At 63.2% G+C, this 10,717-nt stretch overlaps 1 protein-coding gene across 4 annotated transcripts; it reads left to right on the top strand.

The window, feature by feature from the left end:
• Nucleotides 1-424: 424 nt before the first annotated feature.
• MRPL23 (mitochondrial ribosomal protein L23) lies at nucleotides 425-10,297 on the top strand. Of its 4 annotated transcripts, none has more exons than XM_035263739.3 (5): nucleotides 425-472; nucleotides 3,495-3,617; nucleotides 4,649-4,731; nucleotides 5,840-5,913; nucleotides 10,047-10,297. In XM_035263739.3, exons 1-5 carry the CDS (start codon nucleotides 456-458, stop codon nucleotides 10,209-10,211), a joined length of 462 nt encoding a protein of 153 aa, XP_035119630.2. In that variant the 5' UTR covers nucleotides 425-455; the 3' UTR covers nucleotides 10,212-10,297. The 4 variants fall into 4 exon arrangements, with proteins under 4 accessions (XP_035119630.2, XP_078197900.1, XP_035119631.2 ...); XM_078341774.1 differs by having other exon boundaries at nucleotides 425-697; XM_035263740.3 differs by having other exon boundaries at nucleotides 425-1,325.
• The last annotated feature ends 420 nt before the right edge of the window (nucleotides 10,298-10,717 follow it).

Here is a 10,717-nt window from a genome sequence, read left to right as displayed (position 1 = left end):
TCCTGGGAGGCTGGGCCGACAGGACGGAAAGAGTGCGAGGGCGGCGGAGGCCTCCGGGGCTGGGGAGGGTGGGGGCGTGGGCGGGGCGCGAGCCGCGGAGGCGCCGGCCGGGGCTTCAGGCTGTGGGGGCGGGAGGGGGAGGGTGGGCCCCGGCTCCGCGTCCTGTGGAGCCTGCGGCGCGGGGAGTGGGGGTCGGGGCGGGGTGCGGGGTGCGGGGTGCGGCGCGGGGTGGAACGAGGGGTGCGGGGGGCAGGGAGGAGGAGCAGGCGGCGCGGGCGGGGCGGGGCGGGCGCGGGGCTGGGGGCGGCGCGGGCGGCTGGTGCGGGCGCTGCGGGGCGTGCGGGGCGGGCGGCGCGGCCTCCGGAAGCGAGGGGGCGCTGTGCCAGGCGGCGGCTGTGCGGGGCGGGCGCGCTGCTCCTTCCGCCTCGCGAACCCCGGAAGCGCGCACGGCCGCCATGGCACGGAACGTGCTGTGAGTAGGGGTCGTGGCCCCCCCGCCGCGGGGCGCCCCTCAGTGTCACAAGCAGATGGACCCCACAGGGCGCGCGGGCTCCAGGGAGCGGGGTGGGCGTCCCTGGGCCTCCTCCTGGCCCTGGCGCGGCAGGGTCCCCCGAGAGTCCCCTCGTGGCTTGGGGCACGCGAGGCGGGTGGCCGAGGAGGCCCCGGGGAGCGGGCGTGGCCAGCCCGGGTACTAAGGGTCCCAGCCGAAGCGCGGAGGTCGCGGTGTCCCCGCGGGGGGATGGGGAGGGTGGCCCGGGGTGGCTGCAGTGTCCAGGCGGGGAGGCCTGAGGCGCAGGACCTGGGAGTCCAGATGGAGTCTAAGTGGGAAGCAGCCGCTGACCTCAGCCCGCACGGCTGGAGACCCGGTTCTGCTCAGCCCAGGCCTCCCTGCCCGCTCTGCATCTTTCCTGGATTCTGGGGGGTGGAGGGGGCATCGGGGCGCTGTCCTGCCCCACTTTGCCCTCCCCTGTGGAAGCAGGAAACCCTACGTGTTTCTTGGTGAACGAATGGCTCAGGCGTAATCAATAGATGTGGGTGATTTCGCAGAACAGGAATCAGCGTTTTTGCAGAGAGACGGTCAAGCGGCCCTGCTGTCGCTCTGGGGGGCCCCCGCACATAGCTGGGGAGAGAGGGGAGGGTGGCAGGTGGGATCCCGAGTGGACGAGGCTGCCTTCAGCAGACATCTGGGACCCGTGTTGCACGTGGCCCTGACCTTGGGGAGCACCCAGCGCCAAGGAAGAGAGGGTCTCAGTGACAACAGTGCTGCCCTGAGCCTCACGTGAATTCCACGCTGCTGCTTCGCCTGTCGGGAGAATGAGGAGGAAGTGAGGGTCAGATGACCCGGGTGGGGTGTTTCTGAAGGGCCAAGGGTGGTGGGCTGCTGGAAACTGGAGTGAGGTGTGGCTGCCCTGGAGGCAGCGGGGGCTGTGCACGACTCTCCTGTTGCCAGAGAGGCCTTGGAGGGAGCGCTGACTTGACTTGCTGTGGATGGGATGCAGCTGGGGTGGGGGTGCTGAGAGGGTGGGATCCTGGCTGCGTCACCCGTGGGGCCGTGGGGAGGCAGGCTGGTGGCGGGGAGCCAGCTTTTTGTGTTTTGAGGAAGAACTGAGTGCAGAGTTCTACTCGAAAAGGTTACAGTGGAGGTGCTTGTGAAATAGCATGGGGAGGGCTGGGTGCTCCCAGGTGAGTGGGACAGAGGGAACTGAGGGCTGCTGGGCCCACAAGGGTGTCAGTCCTCCAGAGCGCCCCTGGAGCCCTGTCCTGGGCCCAGGGTGTCGGCAGTGTGGATTGTTCCAGATCTGCAGGCCCCACATGCAGACAGCCTGGGCTCTGGCCTGGAGTTCCCTTTGCCTGTGGGAACGAGGACAGTGAATAGTCACCGCCCAACCCCTGCTGGCCTCTCGCCTCAGGCCCTTCAGACCCTTAGTGAAGTGTGCCCTTCAGGCCTCAAGCCTGGAAGCTCAAAAATGAATGTCCTCGGAGCTGATGTACCCCTTTTCCCACTGTTTACTGGGAGTCCTCAGGCTTTCCACCCACCTGCAGTCCCACAGCTAGTCACCAGAGGGAATGTGTGAGCCCCTGGGGTGGCCATGGATAGCCTGAACCTGTGGGTAAAACGAGTCAGGCCCCTCCACTCCCAGAGCCCACCCCTGAAGGCAGCGCTCCGAGGCTTGGAAGGCCCAGGCCATGCCCAAGACGAGGCTATGCTGGGGTTCGGGGAGTGAAGACTCAGCCCCACTGGCCAGCCACCAGGCTGCCATGTGTCAGTGTAGCCATCAGGAGGCCCGGGGTGGATATTGTTAGCGATTTGGTTTTGCTATACTCGCTTTGCCTTTGAGAGTCCCCAGCAGCTCCTGGCCCCTGCCAGGCCCCAGGCCCAGAGGCTCAGCCCTGCCCACCACTGTTGGCCCTTCAGGAACACTGCACCCAAGGCCTCTGACCCTCACTTCCTCCTCATCCTCCCTAAACAAGCAGAGGCCAGCATCGGCCTCATGGAGCCCTCTGTAACTTGATGCTGGGTGCTCCCCAAGGTCAGGGCCACGTGTAGTGCCTTAGATTGGTCACCAGAGACCCTAAACAGCCCCCTTGTTCCCTCTCCACCAAGACCCGCACCTGGGCTCTCAGAACCTACATCTCCAGAGACCCTGCAGACCCCAGTTTCTCCTGTGCCCCTCCTCTCCCCAGCTCTGAGGCCCAGATCGAGCCGGGGTGTGCCAGCAGTGGCAAGGGGGGTGAGGGCGGGGATGGTGCTGCCTGTCTGCCCAGCTGGACTTGGGAGAATGCACGAGACCACGTGGCTAGAGATTCTTCATGATTGTCACCTGGCCCACCAGCCCGGGAGGCGTGCTGGTCTAGTTTGCAGTGGCCACGTGGCACCTCTCCAACTGCCTCCGCTGGCTTTTATCAGGATGGTGGGGTGGGATGCCATTGGCTCGTATGTAGCGAACTGAATCAAAGCCTGTTGGCAACGCCATGTCCCAGGGGCCCGAGCCTGATTAGCCTGTGCGCTCCGTTCCTGAGGAGCTGGGGCCTGCAGCCGCCGGAGCGTGCGGAGCTGGCTTCCTGCCCCACGGCTGGTCCTCTCCACTCCGCCTCACCTGCAACAGGAGGGTGGGCCGGCTGTGTGGGGGCTGCTCTCCCAGGGGTACCAGGGCCCTGACGCACATCTTTGAGCCTTCCAGTAGCTTGTTCTGGGGGATGCTGGCTGCCAGCTTCTGATTCTTGACTTGTTCATTGGCCCTTTCTAAAGTCTGGCCTTGGGTGTCAACAGCCCATGCTTCCTGAGTTGATGCTGGGGACTGGCCGTCTCCCTGGGTGGGCCCATGTGGGAAAGGGGCTGTGAGGACCTCTGTGTCATTGGGTGGTGATCTGCAGACAGCCACCCCCTTTGCTGCCCATTTCTGCTGTGGGTGGACACGGGGGTGTCTACAGGGTTCGTCTCTGAGGCTGCCATGGCCTACGTGTATGACATGGACCCAATCTCTTCTGTACAGGTACCCCCTGTACCAGTTGGGTGGCCCACAACTCCGAGTGTTTCGAACCAACTTCTTCATTCAGCTGGTGCGGCCTGGCACGGCCCAGCCCGAGGACACCGTGCAGTTCCGGATCCCCATGGAGTAGGCCTGGGAGGGTTCCGGCTGGGTTAGGACCATGCTCTGGGTTGGGGGGTGCAGGGCCTAAGTTAAACAGCCCGCTCATGTGCTCACCCTGCTGCGCAGGCGCCTGGGGTGGCCCTGTCCAGCCAGTGTTGATAGTGCCCACAGCTGCAGAGCCCGGCAGGCACGTACACCCACCCTCTGCCTGGGGAGGGCTTCACTGGAAACCTTAAAGATGGACCTCTGTGCTCGTGCCTTCTGTTGAGTTCTTGCAACATCTTTTCAGGAAGGGTGCCCTGGGAGGCTGGGAGGGGAGCAGTCTGTGACGTGCAGAACCCCTCAGAAGAGCTTCCTTGACTTTGGAAGAAATGGCACAGTCCCTACCACTGAAGCTGGGGTGCTGCTCTGAAGTGCTTAAGATCACAGGTCCCCAGCTCAGGGTCGAGGCGAGCCAGGAGGGGGGCAGGAGTGTGAGCTCCCCTGGGGGCAGAGGGCAGGACTGTGCGGCCCGCAGAGGCCCAGAGCTAAGTTGACAGTGCCCACAGGGTTCTCCAGTAGAGGAAATGTGCAGTTCACCCACTGAATTCCAGGCAGGCCTTTCCAGAAGGTGCTTCCTTCCTAGAACGGCAGAGTACCGTCCACCGCAGAGCAGGCCCAACCCTGACGCTGCCGAAGGGCCCCAGGGCAGATGAGGTGGGGTGCCTGGCAGCCAGGGGCGTGCAGAGACTGTCACCTCCTCTCACAGGCCCTTGCCTGAAGCAGGGAGCCGTGTGGGCTGTGGAGCAGGCCAGGGGATGGTGGGGCAGTGCTTCTCCCTGGGGTCTGTGCTGCTGCCACCCCGAGCTGGTGTGCCTGGAGCAGGGAGCCTTGCGGCCAGCAGCACTGGTGTTGCTGGGGCTGCCTGTCCCTGCTGGTGCCGCCAGTGCCCCCAGCCCTCCTCCCTGCAGCTGTGGGCCTTGGTCTGTCCACCTCTCACCTTTGGGAGCTTGTCTGGGACAGTGCTTGCAGCTTAGCCTGGTTCAGACACCCTTTTCTTTCTCCTTCGCCTCCAGAATGACAAGGGTGGACCTCAGGAATTACCTTGAGCGCATCTACAACGTGCCCGTGGCTGCCGTGCGGACTCGGGTGCAGCACGGTGAGTGGCTGCCCATGCCACACACCCACATCGCCATGCCGTGGCCTCAGCCACTCCTTGGGGGTCTTGGTCTGAGTTGGCTCGTGGGAAACTAAGGCACAGGGTGACTTAGGGTCATGCGGTGCTTACATGGCAGAGCGGGGATTGGAATTCACCTGCGCTGGCCCGGGGTCTGGTCTACAGTGGCCAAGGCTGGGCAGCTCTCTATTCCATCAGCGCCTGTGCTGTGCCCTGGCTGGCGATACAGCCCCTCCTGTGTGGAGATGGGATGGACCCAAGATCCCCTCCTGTGTGGAGAGCCTGCTGGCCCTGGTGGGAGATGGGACAGACCCGAGCCCCTCCTGTGTGGAGAGCCTGCTGGCCCTGGTGGGAGATGGGACAGACCCAAGCCCCTCCTGTGTGGAGAGCCTGCTGGCCCTGGTGGGATATGGGACAGACCCGAGCCCCTCCTGTGTGGAGAGCCTGCTGGCCCTGGTGGGAGATGGGACAGACCCGAGCCCCTCCTGTGTGGAGTGCCTGCTGGCCCTGGTGGGAGATGGGACAGACCCGAGCCCCTCCTGTGTGGAGAGCCTGCTGGCCCTGGTGGGATATGGGACAGACCCGAGCCCCTCCTGTGTGGAGAGCCTGCTGGCCCTGGTGGGAGATGGGACAGACCCGAGCCCCTCCTGTGTGGAGAGCCTGCTGGCCCTGGTGGGAGATGGGACAGACCCGAGCCCCTCCTGTGTGGAGAGCCTGCTGGCCCTGGTGGGAGATGGGACGGACCCAAGAGCCCCTCCTGTGTGGAGAGCCTGCTGGCCCTGGTGGGAGATGGGACGGACCCAAGAGCCCCTCCTGTGTGGAGAGCCTGCTGGCCCTGGTGGGAGATGGGACGGACCCAAGAGCCCCTCCTGTGTGGAGAGCCTGCTGGCCCTGGTGGGAGATGGGACAGACCCGAGAGGCGGCTGTGCTGGCTCATTTGATTTCAGTGCCTGTTTCCCTGAGAAATTGCCTTTGTGAGTTTTTAAGGACACATTTGCATTTTTAAGAGAGCAGAGATCGTTTTAGTGGCACTGGCCTCTGAGGTTGTACTTTTTTAAAGTTCTGATTTTTTGTAACTCACTTCCGGCAGGCTCCAACAAGAAAAGAGACCACAGAAACGTGAGGGTAAAGAAGCCGGACTACAAGGTCGCCTACGTGCAGCTGGTACGTGCGAGCGGGCCGCCCCCGCTGGGCCTCCCAGGGGCTCCTTGCGACTGTGTCCTTGGGGGTGTTTTGGTGCTGCAGACGCACAAACACAGGGGCCCAGGGAGCCCCTGCTAGGCCAGATCTCAGGGCCGCAGTGCAGAGGCAGGCTCCCCGTGAGGTCATGTTTCCTCATGGCCTTGAGGTGTCCGCGGTGGTGCAGGGGCACATGAGTGCTGGGACGGGTGGGGCATGTCTCAGCCTCCAGCCATTTTGTGATTTTGGAGTTTAGTAGTCTCTGGACAAAGGTAGCCATCTCAGGCCTGGTGGGTTTTGGCTCCGACACAGACCGGGGCGTCTGAGTATGGGAGGCCCCCAGCCCCTGGAGAGCCTGTCCTTGGCCGGGTTGCAGACTCGGAGGCAGAGTCTGAGGCCCCTGAGGGCAAAGGTCTTTGGTGCCCAGGAGGGTCTGGTGGGCCGGGGTCGTGGCTGAGGATTGCAGGGAAGGCTGCTTCTGAGCAGGGGCTGTCTTGTGTATCCTGGCCGGGGCTCTGGGGAAGGAAGAAGGACCCCTCACCCCATGCTGCCTGGGCCTTTCATTTCTGAAACCCACACTTGTCAAGAGTGAGACCCGCAGTTTCAGAGCCTTTTTTCGGGCCCTTCACTTTGAGTTCCAGGCAAAGGCAGAGGCGCTTTCTCTCTCGGCCAAGATGTGGACAGTCAGCACAGGACACCTCCGGGGCCTCTCCCCTCTGCGCCCCGGGCTGGCCTGACCGGGTGGGGATGGGGTTGTCTTCCGGTGACGGTCCCTGGAGGCTGAGCCGGCGGCCCCTGCCGCTAGATGGCAGTCATGCTATTGTGAAACCACCTCCCGCCAGCCCGCCTGTTTTGGGGCTGAGGAGGCACTTTGTGAAGAAGCCAAGTTAGCGTGGCAGCTTTTCTGAAAAACAGTCACATTTGTTGTTCTAAACAGAGGCCCCTGGAATGATTTGGCCTAATATTTGCTGTGCATGAAATTAGCCAGTCCAGGTGAGGAGAGCAGCCGCTGGGCTCATAAAGGCCTCTGTGTGCCCTGTGCGCCCCGTGCCTGTCGGGCCCATCTGTCTTTGTCATGGCATGTGGGTGGACATCCCATGTGCCGGCCTCGCCACGGGCACTTCAGAGGCAGCTACAGTTACAAGTGGCATTCGAGTCATCCGAGCCCTTGCATGCTTCCTCTGGGCCCCACCTCCCACGAAAACTGAACCCAGCAGCCCCGGGATCCAGTGTCTGCAGCTGCTGCCTGCGTGCCGTTCTCCCTCGGTAAAGTCCAGGCAGCTGGGAGCCTGGAGGGTCCCTGCCGGGCACAGGTCCTCCTGTTCCAGAACTAAAATTTGTAATGGGTCCTCACCCCCCCCCCCCCCGCCCCAGCCTCAGCAGATCTTCACACAGCCTAGAAATGGGCCATGGCCGTGGGTCCCTGTCCCCGCCAAGGGGACTCACAAGGACCTTTCCCGCGTTGTGTCTGCTGAAACCTGCTCGGCGTGTCCCCCTGGGCCCTGCGCCAGGGCTTAGCCACTGCTAATTGCACTGCCCAGGGACGGAGCATTGGAAAGGTGAAATGATCCAGCTCATCTGGAGCTGCTGGCTGTGGACAGGCCCTGTCCCACTGGTGGAAGCCCCACATTTTTTTCTCTGTCAACCTGATAAGCATCTCCTTGGCCCAAAGTCCTGGGAGCCGTAACCAGCTCTTAGTGACCCTCACAACAAAAAGAGCATTGACTGCCCGCCGCCCGAGGCTTGTGTGGACACAGCAACCCTGGAATGAAGGGTGCAGGACATGAGAGGCGGCCGCCGGCTGGGCCGAGCTGTGGGCTCCGGTGGGCAGCGGCCCCCAGGGCGCCCTGGGATTCCTGAAGGCAGGGCGGCCTTGTCCTCTTGTCATTAGGACATTTTTCTCCATTCCTGTTATTTACTCCTGATCGGCTCTCTCTCTCTTCTTTGGAAAGATCAAGGGCTTTTTTTTTTGTAAGTACAAGGTGACTCTCTCTAGAAAAGGGGAATCCCCTGGGAAACCGCGCTTGGCATCCACAGTCGGCATTTGCCTCCTGTGAGAAATGGATTTTCTCTCCCCAGCTTCCCCTGTGTTTTCCCGAAACTGACAAACGGCCATGTTTGTGTTTTGAGCGGTCATTTTGGATGCTCCTTGCCTCAGAAAACTAGCAGAGCCGCCTCTATATATTAAAGGCAAACCCCCCATTCTGGGCAGTCAGCCTCACATGTAAAAGATTGCACCTTGGTATTTTAAAAAACGAACAGCTCAGAGCCGGCCTCTGTGCAGTCCTCCTGCAGGCCGGTCACCGTGCGTAGTGCCGTGCTCCCAGCTGCCCGCACGCTCTTGCTGGGGGTCAGGGTGCACACACCTCCCCACAGGGTGGAACTGGGGGTCAGGGCGCGCACACCTCCCCGCGGGGTGGAACTGGGGGTCAGGGCGCACACACCTCCCCGCAGGGTGGAACTGGGGGTCAGGGCGCACACACCTCCCCGCGGGGTGGAACTGGGGGTCAGGGCGCACACACCTCCCCGCAGGGTGGAACTGGGGGTCAGGGCGCACACACCTCCCCGCAGGGTGGAACTGGGGGTCAGGGCGTGCACACCTCCCCGCGGGGTGGAACTGGGGGTCAGGGCGCGCACACCTCGCCGCGGGGTGGAACTGGGGGTCAGGGCGTGCACACCTCGCCGCGGGGTGGAACTGGGGGTCAGGGCGCGCACACCTCCCCACAGGGTGGAACTGGGGGTCAGGGCGCGCACACCTCCCTCGCGGGGTGGAACTGGGGGTCAGGGCGCGCACACCTCCCTCGCGGGGTGGAACTGGGGGTCAGGGCGCGCACACCTCCCTCGCGGGGTGGAACTGGGGGTCAGGGCGCGCACACCTCCCTCGCGGGGTGGAACTGGGGGTCAGGGCGCGCACACCTCCCTCGCGGGGTGGAACTGGGGGTCAGGGCGCGCACACCTCCCCGCGGGGTGGAACTGGGGGTCAGGGCGCGCACACCTCCCCGCGGGGTGGAACTGGGGGTCAGGGCGCGCACACCTCCCCGCGGGGTGGAACTGGGGGTCAGGGCGCGCACACCTCCCCGCGGGGTGGAACTGGGGGTCAGGGCGCGCACACCTCCCCGCGGGGTGGAACTGGGGGCCTGTTTCAGATCATACCTGGCGGCCTACCCACCTCCAGATTTATTTACACAAGGGTCTGCCAGAGCCAGGTGCACTCGACTGATTTCACTCACTAAGGGGTTCCAGACTCAACGGCTATTCTCACTCCTCTTCTACCTGTCTGGAAACAGAAGGACATCTGCCCTCAGAAGTCCTGGCCCTCTCCCCTCCCTCCCTTCCCTCCTCTCCCTCTCCTCCCTCTCCTCTGCCTCTTCCCTCTCCTCTGCTCTCTCCGCCTCTCGCCTCTTATCTTTGGAGCTACTTAGTAATTGTTACAAGTTAAAACGGCCCCTCATATTTGCTTAGGTCCCCAAAGAGCAGTATCCCCTCTTCTGGTGCCCCCCAGCCACGTGCTGCGGCCTGGGCTGGGGCTTGGCTGATGCAGACACATTCTGAACTCTCAGTGAAAGATGTGGGACCAGTTAATTGGCAGAGCCTGTTCTGGTTTATCGGCTGCTGTACGTGTATGTTTCTTCATACGTGATGTTCATTTCTCGTATTTGCCAGGCTCTGGGCTGGGAGGAGAGGAAGCTTTAATGTGGGTAGAGCCTGAGGCATTTTGGACCAACAGGTTCAGCGTGGTACCAGACGTGATTTGTGACATGTCTTTCTGTGCCTTGTGCCTGCCCCCAGTCCAGCCAGGTGGCCCCGGGCTGGTGAATGGGTGCACCCAGGGCAGGGGCAGACAGCAGGAGCTAAAGAGACAGTGGTCAGGAAAGAGACCCTGTCCAGGACCTGCGCCCCCGCCCCGCCCCCCGCTGCTGCCTGACAGCCAGGACGGTGGCAGTGGGGCTGCTTACTTTCCAGTCAGGGACGCTGCCCCAGGAGGCCCGGGGAGGTACCACTGAACTGCTGAATCAGGTGCCCGTGGAAAGGGGCGGCCAGAGAGCAGAGACTCCCCCCACACCCCTGTGCGGAGCAGTCTTCGCAGCTCTGGCTGGAGCCTTTGTTCTCTTCCTTAGGCCCACGGACAGACCTTCACATTCCCGGATTTGTTTCCCGAGAAAGAGCAGAGCTCGGAAGGCCGTGCTGCCGACGACCTCCAGAACATTCTCCAGGAGAACATGGAGCGGAGGCAGAGCAGCGACCCTCGGCGGGGCGGCGTCCCAGACTGGTTTGGGCTGTGATGGGGTGGGCAGCAGGGACATGCCCCATGTGGGCACCATAGCAGAGCCGTCCCAACACCTCAGTAAAAGCCCTGCTGCAGAAGAAAGCCGGAAGCTCTGTTTCCTTCTGCTCTCAGGTCTCTGGGTGCCAGGCACACAGCAGCCACCCCCCAGCTCTGAGCGCCACATGGCCCAGCTCTGCTCTCTCGGGTCCGGCAGTGGGCCGTGGCTGGGGTCTGGTCTCTGCGTTGGCAGGGAACTGAGGGTGGGTAGGCTTGAGACAAGGTGGCCCCATGCTGGGGAGATGGGTTGGCTAGAGAGAGAGGGTGGCACACAGGCTTGGCGCTGCCTGCCAGGTGGGGAATGAGACATGGGTGAAACGACCCAGAATCTGAGCGCCACATTCACAGCTTGAGCCCAGAGTTGTAGGGAGGAATGGAGGGGTCAGTGTGAGCACATGGAGGGGACGCCAGGTGAGAGAACGGCCCGGCCTAGGCAGACGTTGGCCAGCAGCCCTCGGGGCCTGG

This window comes from Callithrix jacchus, chromosome 10 (genome assembly GCF_049354715.1).
Source record: "Callithrix jacchus isolate 240 chromosome 10, calJac240_pri, whole genome shotgun sequence".
Lineage (NCBI taxonomy): Eukaryota > Metazoa > Chordata > Mammalia > Primates > Cebidae > Callithrix > Callithrix jacchus.
The sequence above is the reverse complement of the archived record's forward strand: the minus strand, read 5'-3'. Positions and strand labels throughout refer to the sequence as shown.